We start from the raw sequence: 20,750 nt of genomic DNA, 5'->3' as shown, positions 1-20,750 counted from the left end.
GAAGCGCAAGCTTTTGGATTACCGCACAAGAGATACCCAACATATAATCTCATTCAGAAGGTTTGGAACAAGACCAAATACCTTCAGAAGGTAACAGGCTACACGAAATTTAGCCCCATCTGGTGTAATGACACTTATATGGAACTGGTGAAATTGCAGTGGGGGGCTAGGTGGTCAGCATATGAATTAAACAAACATCTTAAACAAATATTCAATAACGGGGCACTTATGACATTTTCTGCATTACAGAGTAAGTTCAAAGTACCACAGTCTATGCAATTGTATTATATGCAGCTGCAGCATGTAGTTAAGGCACAGAGTAATTCCTCGGAATGGCCCTTGTAGGCCACTCTGATATTCAGTCTCACCAGGGGTGCCAAGGCCTCCAAAGGATTCATTTCACAAAGTTATGTCATACTTCTACAGTCCTAACTGATTCGGCATCCTTTGAGAGTGATGGATCATTGGGAAAGGGATGTTGGTCATTTGGAGGATGAACAGTGCGAGGAAGCCTTTCAGGCTGTGGTCACTTGCTCATTAAATGTTTTGCAAAGGTTAACTCAACTGTACAGTATCTCCTTCTAAGGGTGTATTATTCTCCTCATAGACTACTTGATGGGCCTAAGATCAGATTCTACTTGCACAAGGTGTAAGAGGGACCATAGTGACCAAATACACTTTTTGTGGCGGTGTCCGAAACTCCATTCCTACTGTGCAGGGGTGATACACAGGATCAATTCTATGTTTGGACAGCAGGGAATGGGTTCATTTATGATCATGCTGCTCTGGTTTGTGCACATCTTTAGCATTCTCTCTTTATTTTTGCCTCCAGCTCCACCACCACATAACTGCCCCTCACCTGTATCACGAGAGAAACATGTCTTGTGAAACTTCCCCATGTAGAACTCCAGTCCGATGATGGCAAACATGACAATAGCAAAGAATAGCAGCAATCCAATTTGCAGCAGAGGGACCATCGCTTTCATGATCGACTTTAACACCACCTGGAGGCCTGTGTAGACAGAAGATAAGAGTTATAAATCTATCCACCCCATGTCAACATTTTACTTATGCTGAAACCAGCCTCTTTAAACTCTAGCAGATGAATATAAGTGCCCAAGTTCCCAACCCCAGCCACCATGGCCATTATAGTTTGGTTCTATTCTCTGTGAACATTTATTATTTTTTCTAAAAAAAATACCAAGCTGAAAAAAAAAACTGTACATATGGGGGAAATGTAAATGTTTTTTTTACAAGATTGCGTTTTTTGAGGGGTACCAGGGGGAAAAACAATGTCCAATTATATGGGTTCTTTGAAGAAGGAAGAAGGCATCTGGAAGGAACACAAGGAAGGAACACAAAGTTAGGACTTGGACAGAGACAATGAGTCCCAGAGTACCAGGAAACCGGACAGGCCTAGGAAGTACCTATGCTCTGTGCAGAACCAAAAGGAAGGTCAGTGATGGTAGGATTCGCCTGTGTCAAGAGTAGGTCTGAATAAACAATTTCCCTGAAAGTTTAAGTCAGATACTTCATAGATACAGAATCAACATCCCAGCCACACAGAGTACACATTTACACATTTCTACTGAAGATGACTGTATAACAATAGTGGTCACAGGCTCCAGACTGCAGGTATCAGTTCCGTCTGGAGATACAGAGTAAATGCTCCTAAAACCCCAAAGGGAGTATGGGCTGAGGTTACCTGGACTGTCCTCTGTGTGCCTTAGCAAAGACATGTTGCATCCACACAGTCGTAAACAACTGAGCCCAAAGTGAGACAAGGTTTCAAGTACTCAAAAACCCAGGCAGGCAGTTGATGCCAATAAGGGTTTTAGGTGGCCAGAGGTAACTAGGTCACTATAGGCTAGGACTGGAAGCAGGCCAAACACAGAGAAACCACATGGTGTTATAGATGCAGGAGCAAGACTGTGCTTCCTCCCAGATGAATGGCAGGAAATAAAGCACTCAGTGGTTGATGTAATCGCTCAGTCCTTAAGCTTTATTCTGTACCTTGGTGAAACAAACCATGGTAGGGAATCTTAAAAGGCACCCATCAGTGCAAACACTAAGGTAGCTCTTGGTGCTTCAGCCCAATCAGCCTTACTCACTAAGGGAGTCTTTAGAGACAGGGTCACACTTGGGGCTGTGCCATGGCTTGGGACCTGGAAAGTGTTCAGCAGTTAACACAGTACACTTAGGTCTGGAAAGCCCCACAATTCAGAGCCTGAGGGTCACATTCTTGGTTAGTCTCACAAATCCAGTCCATAAGGGTCCAGGTACGGCCTCCAAAGCAAGACTATAAAGGAGTAAACCCTGATCCAAATAGCTGCTATATAGAGATCGTCTCAAGCAGTGGCGAAGCAAGAAATTTTAATTGAAATCATTAAGAAAAATAAAATTCCACATACCCCGTTTCCCCGAAAGTAAGACATCCCCCGAAAATAAGACCTACTTACAGTTTTGCCTCTCGCTGAAATATAAGGCATCCCCCAAAAATAAGACCTCCCCCAAACATAAGGCATCCCGATAATAAGCCCCCCCCCTCGAAGCTACCGTAACTCTGTACCCTGGATCGTAGCGGCGGGCGCTGCCACGCAGCTCACTATTGGCCGCAGCGCAGACAGAGCAGACAGGAAGTACGTGGTCTCTTTTCATCAGAGAGCCCACGCCGCCACTAGAACAAGCTGACGCCTGCTGTTTGATCTGCCCTGATGGAGTCTAGCGCGGAGCAGGAGTCGGGCACATTGTGTGGACACACAGGGGTAACTGAGGTAGGGGGGAAATGTCTGATAAAGGGATGGGGGTGATGTCTGGTGAAGGTGTCCACTGGCACAGGGTTGGGGGGATAACTTAAAATGACACAGGAGGATCAGAGGGGGGAATCAAAATGACACAGGAGGATCAGAAGGGGGAAAGAAAATGACACAGGAGGATCAGAAGGGGTTACTAAAATGGCAATCCCCCTCTGATTCTCCTGTGTCATTTTGATCCCCCCCCCTTTGTATACAGGTAATACATTTCCCTTTTTTTGTTCAACAATAAACGTGTACCGTATTCTTCTTCATAGAAAAATAAGACATCCCCTGAAAATAAGACCTAGCGCATTTTTGGGAGCAAAAATTAATATAAGACACTGATTTATTTTCAGGGAAACAGGGTAGCAAGAAAGGCTGGGGGGGGGGGGACTTTTTTTTCCAGCAGAACTGAAGAAAAGGTGTTCAACCTGCTAGGACACGTGCAAAAAACAAAAGCATGCTGGGTAGAAGAGGGGTTATATGGGAGATGGCCTACAAGTTTTCTGTTTGTCAGTGACCCAAGCTCTTGTAGGTGGCAGTATAACCTGACTGTGAATTTCCAATTTCATTAATAGATTTTTGGCTAGAGATACACTGTAAAGTGGGACAGGCTTTTTTGAATTTGGTATTCGGTTGGTTGCTGTCGTACGTTATTTGCAGCTGGTATTTTTGGCTTGCCTATAAATTAAATGTGAATAAAGCTGTAGCCTTGGCCCCCATCTAAATTTGCATTATGTTTACATGTTGTTGCATTTGTACAAGGTTTGTGTGCTGTTCCTGGCAAGGCCTTATAAGTATTACAATTTTTTGTTCATTCACACCAGTCCATGCTAAAAAAATGTGTGTCTGTTGTGTAGGAGTAATGAGGGAGCAATGAGGAGTGGTGCTTTGCATTGTTCTAATGCAAGACACTGTTTACATTCTTTATTGAGATGTCACAAAATTATAATTCATTCATTTCTATGCACCCAAGCATGGGGGTGAGTGGGAACAGTGAGTGTAGCTACAGTTGGGCATCTGTCAGGAAGCCAGTAATATTACAGTAAAATTTGCAACCTGTATACCTCTTTTGGGTAATGGGGAGTGAAGGTATAGCTAGGTACCATAAACTTGACAGTATATCTTTCATGGGGTATATGGGCCCAGAAAGTGTAGATTTATCTGGGCACCTTAAACTGGACAGTATCCGTCATGGGAGTTAGGGACCAAGGGATGTGGCTACAACTTGGCAGCATAAAATGGACAGTACACCTTTCATGGAGTAGTGGAGACCGGTGAGTGCATATACAGCTGGGTATCTGTCAGGCAGACAGGAATATTGGAAATTGCGGTCTGATTACCGTATATTTTGGAGAATAGAAAATGTAGATACAGCTGGGTACCATAAGCTGGACAGTATATCTGCCATAGGGTGACAGGGACCAGGGAATGTAGATACAACTGGGCACCTTAGAATGAACTATTTTTCCCATGGAGTGACAGGCACCATGGAGTGTATATACAGATGGGCTACATAAACTGGACAAGAAGGACCAATGAGTGTAATTAACTAGGCAGCATAAAGTGTATAGTATATCTTCCAAGATGTGATAGGGACTTGTGAGTGTAGAAACAGCTGGGCATCTGTCAGGCAGACAGTGACATTGGAAATGAATGCCTGTATACCTCATTTGGGCTAACAAGTGGTAATAAAAGTGTATATATGAAAGCCCTGTGTCTTGCACTTTTAAGTCAGTGGTGGTGGCTTGTTCATCTCCACTCCAAGAGGTTTGCTTTACTTCTATGCAATGTATTACAAAGAATGATGCAATATCACTTACTGGGGATCCCAGAGACGAGTTTCAGGGGTCTCAGCACTCTCACCGCTCTCAACGTTCGCAGGTCAAAGTCTGTGCCGGCTGTTGCCAGAATCCTAAAAAAAAAAAAAAAAAAAAAAGATTTCAATAGTACTGCATACTAATTTAAATAGGTTTCATATAGAATGTATCCTTACTGTAATTAAATGCCTCGTCCACAGCAGCACATACCTTAACACTCTTTTAGACTGCCAGGACAGAGGAGGGGAAGCTCCAAGTCACAACTTAACACTTATAAAGGGCTAAGGACTCTCTTCTCAAGTTCACATGATAGCACTAGATGACTGAGTAGCCAATCAGCTGAGCTTTCGAATGAGAGAAATGGGGGTGAGACACATGCGTATTTGGAAGTACTGTGTCTGTCTTTATGCTACCAACAACCAAATAATGTGACAGCAGAGCAAAAGGAAGAGGAGTATGTGTAGCAGGGGTCAGCTAAGGCAGCCTTTTTCAACCAGGGTGCCTTGAGGTTTATTCAGGAGTGCCTTGGCAAAATGCCTAAAAATTGCCCAAAAAATGTATACGAGCAGATGCAATGATGAAAGCTGTCTTTTTAGTTACATAACATGAGATGAAAAACAAATATATAACAGTGTATATGTAGCGCTTGGTTGCTACTAGTTACGAACATCCACCATATCACCCCGCTGCCAGACTTCCATCTATCATCTCAGAGACAATGAACAGTCATTTGCGTTGTTTTGTTTATTGGGGGATAGGGAATATGGGATACCCATAGAACAAAATGCTTTGCCATCATATTTAGTGAACATTGGTAAATTGGTTTAGCCTTGAAGAACTGATGTACTTCTAACATTCACAGTCTCTTCCCCTGCATTATACCATGCATACTATTGCTCCTCCTCCTCTGCACCAACTACTGCAGACTATTGCTCCCAGGACTCTTCCCCTGCATAAAACTTCCACTGTAAAACTATTAGATCCTTTTCTTGTGAAAAAAAAAACTATTAGATCCTGGCTCATCATCTTCATTATGACAAAAGAGATCACTCTGAATTATCCCAGATGCTGGCTGTCTTTGCTGTGTGGTTACTAGGCCAGAGGCCTGTAGTACCTCTCCCTGGAGGCCTAGAAATTAACATTTTACTGATTGGTGGACTACTGACTTGCAAATCCTGCACCCTCAGGTCACATTGATTTGGTACAATCCCCACAGTCTCTCCTCTGTTCCAGGACTCCTCATCTATGACCATGTAAAGATGAGGACTTCACCCATTGAAGTTCCCTCCCAGACTTCCTGGCATGCTTTATCCAGAAATCCACTGTGGTCCACTCACCGACCTTTTCCTGCCCAGAGTCCATGATGGAGAATTTTAACTTGACATACGCTCCAACAGCCTCCGCCCCTCTGTTCCAGGACTCCGTCCTTACACAGTAATGGATGAAGTCCTCATCTTTACACAGTCGTAGATGAGGACTTCATCCATTACCGTGCAAGGATGAAGTTCCCTCCCAGCTCTCCTGGGCTCCTCCGCGATCGGCACCCCCCCTAGATGGGGGTTGTCTCCTGCTACTGCCCAGTACTCCATTCTCCACTTCTCTCCATTCCCTCCCCCCAGTGAGCTGTTACCTCAGCATATATGGGAGGCCCGCCCCCTGCCAATACCAACTGGGGATTGGTCAGGGCTCCTCACATAAGCTGTCTGTCACTCCAGCCTTAGCCCTGCCCCTCTTCCAGAACAAACCACTGAAAGCAGGGGAGGCACCCAAGTACTGAAGCACAGGTGGTCACACCCACTGCTACACTAACCACTCCCTGCCCCCAGATGAAAACAAGCAGGCCTAGCCTAAATTTACCTGTGCTGACAGTTTTACCTCACAAAAATCCTACACTAGCACCTACTTTGGTAGAGGGTGCTACATAAAAATAATATAATCCACAGTAAATGTGTTAAAGAAATAAATTCCTTAATAATTTAAAAAAAATATATGTATATAAATATACAGTGAAAAAATGTTTCATATATTATATATATATATATATATATATATATATATATATACATATATATATATATACATATACACACAATATAAAAATGAATAATGAGAAAGTCTTATGAATCCACACCAAAAAGACAGTGCTTATAAAAGAGTAAAAAAACAATATAACACCAGTTCCTCCACCACAGTGATGAATGGGAGACCAAAAAAAAGGTTGAGAAACACTGAGCTAAGAGAACCTTTTGTTTTGTTCTGGATGGGCAAAGCACAGGTCCAATTTAAAGCCACCATAACCTATTTACAAGACAGAAGTTAAAGCAATAGCGAATACCCGGCTATCTTCCAACTAACACTGCTTAGAACAATTGTATAATACTTACTCATCAGCAGTTTCAGGTTTCCTGTGGCTGGCGGCACCCAAACACAGCCACGGTGTCGGGACATATGATCCCTGTCAAACAGCAAGATCAATGCTTGGGCTCAGCTTCTGATTGACTCACTGTGTTATCTACATTGAGCTTTTACATGTTTATTTAGAAAATATTAAAGACCATATATTCCCTTTAATAGGACTTGCAATGCAAAAATGATCATTTAGTGTCACACAGAAGTGCAAAACCACTAAACCCGGGTGAGGATTAATGAATGAACAAAATTGCATCTGGCTTTACTGGGAACAATAAAGCAGCTTTAGAAAATTTGGATAACTTTAGGTTGCCGACATTTCACATTTTAACCTCTGACTGTATATTTTTGTTCTGTAGCTGGTATTACAAAAAAAAAAAGAATGATTAAACTGCAGAGGTGGCCCAGTGCAATAAGTTTCCTCCCCAGTGATCTGTGCTAAAGCGCTGAAGGAAGATTTAGATGGAAGGCTGAAAAAAAGAGGATGCTTCACAGAATAGTCACGATATGAAATCAATCTGTCAAGAATAGCAGAAAGAAAGTTCGGCAGGAGCCTGATATCTTCCAGCAGCGTTTGTGTGTTTAAGTCAGTGGATTCAAAGATCAGGAGTAACAAACGATGGGATTAAAGTGAACCTTACTTAATTTTAAACGTATAAATCTGGAAAACCTCTATAAAAACAGACAACACAAGATGTCTGTTATTACATCTATATTTTTAAAGCCACTTCAGTACCCCTCTCTGATTTAGTTTTACTTTGTTACTGGGGCCTGTTACTGACCAAGCTCCACTGGGGCCTGTTACTGACTAAGCTCCACTGGGGCCTGTTCCTGACCAAGCTCCACTGGGGCCTGTTCCTGACCAAGCTCCACTGGGGCCTGTTCCTGACCAAGCTCCACTGGGGCCTGTTCCTGACTAAGCTCCACTGGGGCCTGTTGCTGACTAAGCTCCACTGGGGCCTGTTGCTGACTAAGCTCCACTGGGGCCTGTTCCTGACTAAGCTCCCCTGGGGCCTGTTCCTGACTAAGCTCCACTGGGGCCTGTTCCTGACTAAGCTCCACTGGGTGATACCAAAAATAAAGAAGAAATTCCGCGCTGGAAAATACACAAAAAACTTTAAAAAATGCAAGCCAGCACTGGTGGATAAATTCAAATAGAAATCCCAATAGTGATCAATAACAATAAAGTGCAGCGCAAAGACATATAAATTAAATAATAACACAATTGGTGATCAGATAAAGTGTACAAAAATATATATAAATATATATATAAATATAACTCTAATAATAACACAAAAAGAAATCCATAAAGTGCATCAGTGAAAAAAGTCCAAAAGGTGCTCCAAATAATGAAGTGACTGATTGTGATAAATCTCAAAAGCTGTGATCAACAGGAAGGTTCCTTCACCAATAGCTAAAGATGGCCCCTCACCTCAGCCATTCGACCATGGCTAGGTCACAAAACTTTTGAAAACCTCCAAGGTAAGTGTAAGGACACGTCCAAGCTTTAAAGGTTACCAGCAGGCAGCAGACAGCTCAATACTCCCAACGACCACGGAGAAATATATAAGACAAAAAGGGGACAGACTAGTGCTCTCTGTCTTAAACTGGATTTTAATAAGTAAAAAAACCAAAATAAACTCACATATTACAACACTCAGAGCCGAGTGTGAAGCGTATCATCATCATAACACAGAGCTCCAAGGCTTCCGAATCTTTACACAGCTCACACGTCAGCGTTGGGTCGGCGAGCGCGGGTGACGTCACGAAGCTCCTCCCCCTCGTACGCGTTACGTTCCTATGGGCGGAACTTCCTCAGCGTGGGGTCAGAGTGGCTAACGTGAACATCCCGCAACGTCAGAAATAGTGTGTGGTTGCCATCGCAACACACCACACCAATTCCCTGCTAACCTGCGCCATCTAGTGTCTAATAAACAAAAGGCAACTAATAAGCTGTAGCCTATTTAATGCACAGGATAAACAGTCCACCTAATTATAGAAGGACCAGCAGGTACTTTAAAAATGGATAAATAATTTAAAAAAAAATCATTATAAACGTGACGTCAGCCACGATCGCCTCACCATTAGGCCCCATACACACGAGAGGATTTCAGAAGATTTCTATGCGATGGCGTGTACACACCATCGCATTGAAATCCCCGCTGAAATCCTCTGCCGATGACGTGTGGCGCCGTCGCCGCTATTATGACGCGGCGACGGGCGCGACGCTGTCATATAAGGAATTCCACGCATGCGTCAAATCATTACGACGCATGCGGGGAATCCCTTTGGACGGATGGATCCGGTAAGTCTGTACAGACGAGCGGATCCATCCGTTGGAATGGATTCCAGCAGATGGATTTGTTGAGCATGTCAGCAAATATCCATCTGCTGGAAATCCATCCCAGGGGAGATTTATCTGCGGATAAATATCCGACGGAGTGTACACACCATAGAATCTATCCGCAGAAACCCATTTGATGGGATTTATCTGCGGATAGATTCTATGGTGTGTATGGGGCCTTACAAACAGAGGATACCACTAAAATTAGCGGATAAATCCAGTGTAATTGACAGCATATTAAAAACCACACATTTTAAAACATTAGAAATATAAGAATATATTAACAATATATTCTTGGCCAGATAACACTGCCTTAAAATTTCAATACCTTTACATACAGAAAAATCTGCAATGGGTATGTAAAATTAAAATTAAAATAATATGTACAGAATCCTAGTCATATAAAATGTAAAAGATAGAGATATATGTTTATACATAATTATTATTAAAATTAATAAAATGAATAAAAATACTAAATTCCCCAAATACTGAAAAATAAAAATTATCGATTAGAGCTAAAACAATTGAGATCGAACTCAACATTGAGGCCTAATGGAGCCGAAACCTTGGTTTCATAAATCCAAAAAGATTCACGACGGCTCAACTGTCGTATGTAATGTCTTCCTCTCCAATGTTTGGTGACCTTTTCTATGCCCCAAAATTTCAGGCCTTTAGGATCTCTACCATGGCATTCCCTAAAATGCTTAGAAACACTATGGGTCCTAATGCCACGTCGGATGTTGCTAATATGTTCTCCAACCCTCACATGCAACTCACGTGAGGTACGCCCGACATATTGCAATCCACACTGGCATTCAAGCATATACACCACGCCAGTGGTCGAGCAGGTAATTAGTTGTTTGATTGGATATTCCATTCCGGTAATATTAGAAACAAAGGACTTCCGTTTCTTGATATTACGTTTGGCATGTTTACAGGTTGCGCATCTGCCACAGGCATAAAAACCTGATAAAAAATTAAAAAGTTTGGGTCTCGGGATGACAGGTGGATCTATCACCCCTGGAGCCAACCGATCCCTAAGCGAAGGGGCCTTCCTATACACAAATTGTGGACGTTCTGGAAGAACCGGACCTAGGACCACATCTCCCTTTATTGTGCTTGGCCACAATCTTTTCAAACTTTTTGTGTTGGATGTTATAATCCAACAACATTTTGTAATTGGATCTATCCACTTCAACCATAGGGGGTTTATCCATAATAATCAGATTCCTGTCCAGGTTTTTAACCTTTTCCATCTCTTGCTTCACTGAAGACATAGAATAACCTTTAGACACAAATCTAGTGGCCAATTCTTCAGACTGTACAGCATAATCGGAATCCAAAGCACAATTCCTACGGAGTCTGACGAACTGGCCACGAGGAATATTACATAGCCACAATCTATGATGGCAGCTTGTTAAAGGGATATACCCATTTCGATCTACAGCCTTAAAGTGATTCCTGGTAGCCAACATGGATCCAGATTTAAAGATCTCAAGATCCAAAAAAGTCACCTGGTCAGGGGAAACAGTCCAAGTTAGGACAATACCCTTATCATTGGAATTTAGTTTAGCCATAAAAGTCTCCAACGAGGGCATATCACCCTCCCAGACCATCACCAGATCGTCTATATATCTGCGGTAGCAGAGAAGCTGAGGGGGTGTGTCGTGGAAGACTACATCCTGCTCCCAGTGGGCCATAAAGAGATTGGCCACACTGGGAGCAAAACGGGCTCCCATCGCAACTCCTCGCTGCTGTAGGAAAAATTCCTTATTAAATCAAAAATAATTCTTCAATAGACAGAATCTCAAACTGTCCAAAAGAAAATCAATATGTTCAGGATTCAAATCAGTGGACTCTAATGCCCATGCCACTGATGCCAAGGCTGCATCATGCCCAATTATGGTATACAAAGAGCCTACATCGGCAGTTACCAATATAGTACTGTCTGTACAGGGAATAGAGTTCAAAACTTGAACACACTATTTATGACGTTGCGGGACGTTCACGTTAGCCTCTCTGACCCCACGCTGAGGAAGTTCCGCCCATAGGAACGTAACGCGTACGAGGGGGAGGAGCTTCGTGACGTCACCCGCGCTCGCCGACCCAAGGCTGACGTGTGAGCTGTGTAAAGATTCGGAAGCCTTGGAGCTCTGTGTTATGATGATACGCTTCACACTCGGCTCTGAGTGTTGTAATATGTGAGTTTATTTTGTTTTTTTTACTTATTAAAATCCAGTTTAAGACAGAGAGCACTAGTCTGTCCCCTTTTTGTCTTATATATTTCTCCGTGGTCGTTGGGAGTATTGAGCTGTCTGCTGCCTGCTGGTAACCTTTAAAGCTTGGACGTGTCCTTACACTTACCTTGGAGGTTTTCAAAAGTTTTGTGACCTAGCCATGGTCGAATGGCTGAGGTGAGGGGCCATCTTTAGCTATTGGTGAAGGAACCTTCATGTTGATCACAGCTTTTGAGATTTATCACAATCAGTCACTTCATTATTTGGAGCACCTTTTGGACTTTTTTCACTGATGCACTTTATGGATTTCTTTTTGTGTTATTATTAGAGTTATATTTATATATATATATTTATATATATTTTTGTACACTTTATCGGATCACCAATTGTGTTATTATTTAATTTATATGTCTTTGCGCTGCACTTTATTGTTATTAAGCTCCACTGGGGCCTGTTCCTGACTAAGCTCCACCAATTGGTATTTACTTGTCCAATCAGAATGTATTTACTGGCCAATGAAGCAGACTAACTGGACACTGTAATTGTAATTTGCAAGCAGTGAGACCCCATTAACAAAATAAAGCTAAATCAGAGAGGTGCACAGAAGAATATGTCTGCAGTATGAAGATGACAGACTTTGGAGTCTGTTGTTAGGTTGCAGTTTTAGCTTGAAACCCCAAAATGAGGTACAGGTTGATTTTGAAGAAAACCTGTCATGAGAGAAATATGGACGGGGTGGGTTATGGTAATAAAACATTTTAGTGTGAGTTTTTCCAGCTCCAATTTCCACATGTTGCTCTCTCTCAGGTAGCTTCCTGAGTCGCTCTTGCTCCAGCTCTTCCTTATTGGTCACAAGTGGGAAGCCATATCTGGTTTGGATCTCACACTACCAAAGTGACCCAGAAAACCCAGACTAGATTCCACCTTAGTTTACCTCATATAAAAGCATGCAAGGTGAAACACAACATCCTTCAAATACCTTGCCTTTCCTTATGTCACTATACGTTAAAAAAATAAATGGATTATATTTTCACTACAGAAGACGGTCTGGATTTCTTCTACAACACTGAAACAAGTGTAATCTGCAAAATAAGGTTTATATGGGCTGGGGATATCAATGAAGGCCCCTTGATCCTCCCCGTCCTTGACTGCTGGATGCTTGACATCTAAGTGGCGTCAACTTAACCAGGGAGTTAGAGTGGCACCAATTGAATTGGCGATGGCACAAGGTGACTGGGTGGAGCCTGAACTCAAGAAAAGGCTACGCAGAGGCACGTTCCACTACTCTCAAGAGAAGTTGACGTCACAAGAGTTGCCCACCCACCCGCCTGTTGTGAGTTTTGTCACAGCTTTATTGGCTGTGTTACCTTGCCAGCGATTGACATTACTTTATGGGCTATGCCCTCAAGTTTAATTCTGGGGTCGGTTTAATGCCTGTCTTGCACTGAGGGTGGAGACAGGCCTCTTATACTATGAGCATCCATAACCAAACATGGATAGACTAACTGTGACTGGCATGGTTATGTGGTATTTAGAAGGTTGTTATATTTGACATGTTCAATAAAGCTGTGGCCTTGCCCTACTTCCAACTTAAAGTAGTCTCTGTGTCTTTTTGGGGGGCAAGGTTTTTTGGTTTCAATAAGTAGGGTTGACATGCCTCTGCTTCTCAGCAGTCATGATATAGCTAGGAAGTTGGTACACTGATCAGCAGATCACTATTGGTTACATATTACACAGAAGATGGCCATGTTGCCCTCCAGGTGCTGCAACTTATCTGTAAAGTAACAACAATGACCTTTAAAGGAAATCCTTCCTAGCTGGTCCTCCTCAGCCTTCAAGGAGAATGCTTTGCGTAAATCCTTCTCTTGTTGCCTTTTGAGCGGCCACCAGATTTCTGCCTGCCATTTCTCAGAGAGTCCCATCGATCGGGCAATTAACCAGATTAGTTTTGCAGGAATTAATGCAAGAGGCAGTCATGTTCCTATAGACAATGCAAGGTGCTTTTTATTAAATAACGTTATGCAGCACGTGTTGCAATAATTGATGTGGGGACACAGCAAGTTAGGGGTTGGTTTTGGCAAATTAATCTCTAGTAGATATGGGCCTCTTCATTTAAGTGTGTGTAAAAAGGACTGTTTTCTATAGAAACAGTATGTATTTTTTTAATGCATATTTCGTTGCGGGTGCACTTTTTCAAGGATGATCTGCAAGTAGCACAAGTAGGACTGCAAAAGCCAAAATGTAGGAATTACAGGAGACATGATAGGAGCTGCATGAAATAAAAATTAGGACTTCTTGAGATACAATTAGGACTGCATGAGACACGATTAGGTGCTGTATGAGACTAGGGATGCAACGAATGATTACTTTAATTATTCGATACAATAACCGGTCAATTAATCGATTATCAGATTATACACCAGTTTTTTTTTAGGTTTTTGTTTAGCTATTATGTAAAGTTTAAAGATGAAGTAAACTTCTCTTGATTGTATGTACCTATAAGTTACCGTAAGTATTATAAGCCAATTTACCTATAGGTACTGTAAATATCTCCTAAACTTGCACAGTTTAGGAGATATTTAGTGTATATGCCGCCGGAGACGTCATTGGCACATGTGCTCTGAAGGAACAGCCGCCCGTGTAGTTTCTTCATAACCCTGTGCCGCGACCGCATGACATCACGCGGCTCCGGCAAGTCACAGAGCCAGGGTCCGCAGACCCAGAAGGAAGATGGGCGAAGATGAATGCAGCCTCCAGTGGAAACAAGGGCTTAGTTTGAATCCCTGATGAAGTCACGTGATGTGACGATATGCGTCGGATTGGAGCATTAGGTACATCACTCCCTGAGAACAGGAGGACGAGCACGGCGCTCGTGGACATTTTGCAACTTTTTTATCCACCAAATGTGAGTTTTTTAATCTGTTTTATAATAAATTTGCCCAATGGGATTACGCTATGTATGCCCATTCTATTATTTTCACCATCCGCCAAGTACCTATCTAAGTGATGATTTGGAAGCAGAGGGGGACTGGACCAGACTCACACACCAACTGAGGGCTTACGAACTCGGCGTTCGTGGAGTATTGCCCACGCCCATTTTATACAAGTGAGTGCAACTGTGTGGGACTGTTATGCGTTCCGTTCTGGTTCTGTGACCGAGATACGCTATGGCTCGCTCGGCCTCCTGGCTCTTTTTTTAGCATTCCTCCAATCCACGGGGATGGTAAGGAATGAGCAAGGATGCCGCCCGAGGTTCGGAGATTTCCGTGGATTTCGTCTGTGCCTGCGCAGTCAAGCAGGGAACCATATCGATAGGGGAACTAGCTCGACAAGACACCAGAGCATGGGAGAGTTCTGTCTGCCAGAGGAGCAGAGGATCGGGTAAATAAAATTGCTTTTAGACTAAATAGAAGAAACGAGCAGTTAACCCTTGCAAGGAAGGCGCAACCCCTCTGCACGAGTAAACTGTCAGTTCAGCTTTAATCTCCCACTATCTTTGTTGATATTACTGCTATTTTGTAAAATCATACTTCCTAACATTAGTCTGATTTCCCCCTGCTGGCTCATAGATGACACGACACAGGCAGGATTATAGGAAAAAGCGTTGTGGTCTTTGCAGTCTGAGTCACCTTGCGGCGGACATGACTAAGTTGATGTTATGAAGAGATTAGCATGTCTAGGATTCCCAGAGCTCTCCTGTCCCTGGAGACTCGGCTCGTGATAGGACTCAGCTGCAGGGTTTCATATATATATGCATGTCGTCAGACACACACACACACACACACAATATGTACGCATATCCCCGGGGGTACCTTGGCAAGCCTCAGTTACATCACGCTTTGTCTGTGTTGCAAAACTCTGTGGCAAGATTACAAATGGCTTGGTTAGCAACACACATAAAATGTACCTAAACTCAAAATTTAGGGTTACTGTTAGCTATCAGTAAGGCATTAACTCATTGATATGTATTTATTGTTCTCTATATTCCTGCTTGGCACATTCATTCACTCACACATATCTGTCCAGGCGACCATTGTCATCAGGACACAAAGTGATGGGAATTATTTTACAGTGGATGCAGAAACATCTGATACTTTAAATGCTTCCTTGCAGTGTCCTTTCTTTCCATACATTGGGCCAGATTCACAGACAAATACGTTGCTCCCCCGCGGCGTAACGTATCTGATTTACGTTACACGCCGCAGGTTTACAGCGTAAGTGCCTGATTCACAAAGCTCTTACCTGTAAACTTGCAGCGGTGTAACGTAAACCCGCTCGGCACAAACCCGCCTAATTCAAATGGGGCGGGCACCATTTAAATTAGGCGCGTTCCCGCACCTAACATTCTGCGCATGCTCCGTGTTAAAATTTCCCGGCGTGCTTTGCGCGAAATTACGGTGCCCGACATTTTTTTTTGAACGGCGACGTGCGTTACATATTCCCGGACGTCTTACGCAAAAAAAAAAATCGAAATTCGACGCGGGAACGACGGCCATACTTTAACATGGCTGATCTAAAGATAAGCCATGTTAAAGCAGGTGTAACTTTGCGACGGGAAAAACCGACGAGCGAAGACATACGAGATTGCGACAAACGCGCGGATCTTCGTGGATCGCCGTAACTAGTCATTTGCATATTCTACGCCGACCGCAATGGAATCGCCACCTAGCGGCCGGCCTAGAATTGCATCTTAAGATCCGACGGTGTAAGTCAATTACATCTGTCGGATCTTAGGGCTATCTATGCGTAACTGATTCTATGAATCAGCCGCATAGTTAGGACGGGCGGATCACAGAGATACGACGACGTATCAGGAGATACGCCGTTGTATCTCTTCTGTGAATCTGGCCCATTATTTTTATTTACCGCCTTTGAACCTGCTAGAAAATGTGAACCTGCTAGAAAATGTGACTACTCCAAGAAGAGTCAGTTCCCTGGCACAGCCCCCTCCCTCCTTGCATATCATTGCCATCTCTTCTTCAGGGAGTGTCTAATTACTCCCTGTGCTGGCCCAGCTGCTCTGCCTCTCCCTTTATCCCCCTAAATAACCTTTTCTGTAGCTGACAGAAGAGGAGGAAGGTGAGTACTTTGCAGTGTAACTAGAGAGGCAGCTCTGCTTCCGTTGAAATCAGATGCAAGATGGTAGCATTCAGCGTTAGTCTTGCTTTTAAATGTCTATACAGTTGCAAGAAAAAGTATGTGAACCCTTTTGGAATGATATGGATTTCTGCACAAATTGGTCAAAAATGTGATCTGATCTTCATCTAAGTCACAACAATAGACAAGCACAGTCTGCTTAAACTAATAACACACAAAGAATTAAATATTACCATGTTTTTATTGAACACACCATGTAAACATTCACAGTGCAGGTGGAAAAAGTATGTGAACACTTGGATTTAATAACTGGTTGAACCTCCTTTGGCATCAATAACGTCAGCCAAACACTTCCTGTAGTTGCAGATCAGACGTGCACAACGGTCAGGAGTAATTTTTGACCATTCCTCTTTACAGAACGGTTTCAGTTCAGCAATATTCTTGGGATGTCTGGTGTGAATCGCTTTCTTGAGGACATGCCACAGCATCTCGATCGGGTTGAGGTCAGGACTCTGACTGGGCCACTCCTGAAGACGTATTTCCTTCTGTTTAAGCCATTCTGTTGATTTACTTCTATGCTTTGGGTTGTTGTCCTGTTGCAACACCCATCTTCTGTTGAGCTTCATCTGGTGGACAGATGGCCTTAAGTTTTCCTGCAAAATGTCTTGATAAACTTGGGAATCTATTTTTCCTTTGATGATAGCAATCCGTCCAGGCCCTGACGCAGCAAAGCAGCCCCAAACCATGATGCCCTCACCACCATACTTCACAGTTGGGATGAGTTTTTGATGTTGGTGTGCTGTGCCTCTTTTTCTTCACACATAGTGTTATGCGTTTCTTCCAAACAACTCAACTTTGGTTTCATCTGTCCACAGAATATTTTGCCAGTACTGCTGTGGAACATCCAGGTGCTCTTGTGCAATCTGTAAACGTGCAGCAATGGTTTTTTTTTTACAGCAGTGGCTTCCTCTGTGGTATCCTCCCATGAAATCCATTCTTGTTCAGTGTTTTATGTATCGTAGATTTGCTAACAGGGATGTTAGCATATGCCAGAGACTTTTGTAAGTCTTTAGCTGACACTCTAGGATTCTTCTTCACCTCATTGAGCAGTCTGCACTGTGCTCTTGCAGTCATCTTTACAGGACGGCCACTCCTAGGGAGAGTAGCAGCAGTGCTGAATTTTCTTCATTTATAGACAATTTGTCCTACCATGGACTGATGAACAGCAAGGCTTTTGGAGATACTTTTATAACCCTTTCCAGCTTTATGCATGTCAACAATTCTTAATCTTAGATCTTCTGAGAGCTCTTTTGTGCGAGGCATCATTCACATCAGGCAATAATTCTTGTAAAAAGCAAACCCAGAACTGGTGTGTGTTTTTTATAGGGCAGGGCAGCTGTAACCAACACCTCCAATCTCATCTCATTGATTGGACTCCAGTTGGCTGACACCTCACTCCAATTAGCTCTTGAAAATGTCATTAGTCTAGGGGTTCACATACTTTTTCCACCTGCACTGTGAATGTTTACATGGTGTGTTCAATAAAACATGATAACATTTAATTATTTGTGTGTTATTAATTTAAGCAGACTGTGATTGTCTATTGCTGTGACTTAGATGAAGATCAGATCACATTTTATGACCAATTTGTGCAGAAATCCATATCATTCCAAAAGGGTTCACATATTTTTTCTTGCAACCATACAAGGAAAATTTCACAGGTAAATAACAACAGGCATAAAAAAATGCTAAATGCACATATAAATTTATAGGAAGATTTTTGTTGTTCATATGACAGGGTCTCCGGACATCTCCAGGTCTGGCGGTTGTGGTCTCAAAGAGCACAGCATTGTGGGTGCCGATGTTATCAGAGCCTTTACTATAATTAAAAAACTCTCCATAAGTCATTGCCCCATGACATGACTGTCAGACTTAGGTCATGTGAAATCCTCTTCTTACCGTTGACAAATATAATTTATGATCCTTATATACATTCTTCATAATGCCTGTCTTAAGCAGCCCATAGATTATGCAATTTTCTTTCCTTCCACCACAGGTAGAAGGTGAGAAAATCGCTTGATTCCCTCATCAACACAGCCAGTGTTTATGGGGAAATCCCTCCCCCAGCACTATTTTCTGTTGGTGGGGAGCCTTCTCTGTCGGCAGAACATGATGATCAGAGCTGGCATCTATAGCCACTGGCAGTGATTGCAAAAAATAAATAAAAAATTAGACAGGCTGGTGGTAATTATGTGATTAATAAATTCACTTCAATACAACCAACCTGCCCATAGATGAATTGAATCTTGGCTGTTTTTCGATCAATCTGTGGCTGGCTTAAAGGGGTTGTAAATGCAGAAGGTTTTTTATCTTAATGCATTCTATGCATTAAGATAAAAAGTAGGGCTGTTACTCATTAAAATTTTCGTGTTCAATTAATCGATTTTTTTTTAATCGATTAATTGACTAATTTTGATTAATTATAACGCACACACAGATCCAACTACTTTTAGCTGATCTCCTTGCAGGCTGATTCCCAGCGCAGCTACCAACCACTGGTAGCACTTTTAATGAAAACTAGCATGCTTGCTGGATCCCACACACTTATTGAATGAAAGTCTGTAAGGAAGGGATAGGCAGCCATGAGATTTGATAAAATGCAGGGGACCCCTTTACCAATTAACCTTCACCCGTAGGCCTGCGCACAGGGTGTGCCCAGGCACACCCTAATTACCCCATGCACATTGGTATTATTGCTCTGTGTAGCAGCAGAAACATGGGAAAGATCTCTTTCTTACCGGCTCTGCCATAAGAGAAGTTTTTCACTGTTTCGGCAGGGAAATCAATGTGCCGGGGTCATATATATATGTAGATACATACATATGCATGTGTTTGAGCTTTAGGGTGCACACCCTAATGCAATAGGCTGCGCATACCTATGCCTTCACCAGTTGTGTTGAAGACCCAACAGGAAGTGAGGGGAGATCTTCTCAATAGAACACGGCAATGAAAAGGGTTCCAACCATTCTCTGCCATTCCAACCATTCTCTAATGCCCTGTACACACGATCACTTTTTGTGATGAAAAAAAATGTCATTTTTTATCATGAAAAAAAAATGTCATTTTTTATCATGAAAAAAAAATGTCATTTTTCCAACTTCATCATTAAAAATGATGTTGCCCACACACCATCATTTTTTAAAAATGATGAACAAAGTGACGGCACTCTAAAGGGGAAGTTCTATTCGCCTTGAGGCTGCTTTTAGCTGGTTACTTGTTAGTAAAAGACGATTCATGCTTTTTTGTCTGTTACAGCGTGATGAATGTGCTTACTCCATTATGAATGGTAGTTTTACCTCCCGTCTCAAAACTTGCTTCTGGGCATGTGCGGGTTTAAAACTTAATTTTTGCCCACACACGGTCATTTTTTATGACACAAAAAATGACATTTTAAAAAATGACATAAAAAATTCAAGCATGTTCGAATTTTTTTTTTGTCATTTTTCAGAAGACATAAAATTACATTTTGCCCACACACGATCATTTTAAATGACATTTTAAAAAATGTCATTTTATTTCATCACAAAAAGTGATCGTGTGTACAGGGCATTATACTTAACTGGAATTCCTTTCAATGATATAATTGTTCCAGCCCTAGGGACGCCATAAATATTAGGGGTCGAGTTACTAAAACTGGAGAGTGAAAAATATGGTGTAGCTGTGCATGGTAGCCAATGAGATTCAAACTTTAGTTTATTCAAGCACATTTTGACAAAAAACTTGTACGCGATTTTGCACTAAATGCTTTTTTTTTATTGTGCATCAGATATTTTGTGTTAAGATGCTCAGCAGTGATCTTCTTTAGAGGGGCTACAGAATCCCTAACATATTGAAGAGGCCCCGTACCAACTCAGCTCAAGTCTTACAGAAGATGATTTTTAAACATTGGAAACGATGTAAGGCAAGATGGACGACCCCTTTGAGAGGTACAAAGCACATACTTATACTCCATTGGGAAGCCATCTACAAGTCGCTGGCCCTCCAAGGA

General features: G+C 42.4%; 1 protein-coding gene across 1 annotated transcript in view; it reads right to left on the bottom strand.

Moving 5' to 3' along the window:
• CACNA1B (calcium voltage-gated channel subunit alpha1 B) overlaps positions 1-20,750 on the bottom strand; it is a 417,311-nt gene that overhangs the window by 263,592 nt on the left and 132,969 nt on the right. Inside the window, exons 3-4 of the mRNA XM_040324212.1 lie at positions 4,619-4,710; positions 860-1,012 (exon numbers count right to left, since the gene is read on the bottom strand). Coding sequence (XP_040180146.1) covers positions 860-1,012; positions 4,619-4,710 — 245 coding nt within the window. The remainder of the gene's footprint in view (positions 1-859; positions 1,013-4,618; positions 4,711-20,750) is intronic.

Source organism: Rana temporaria, chromosome 9 (assembly GCF_905171775.1).
Source record: "Rana temporaria chromosome 9, aRanTem1.1, whole genome shotgun sequence".
NCBI lineage: Eukaryota > Metazoa > Chordata > Amphibia > Anura > Ranidae > Rana > Rana temporaria.
This window is presented reverse-complemented; position numbering and strand designations above follow the sequence as displayed.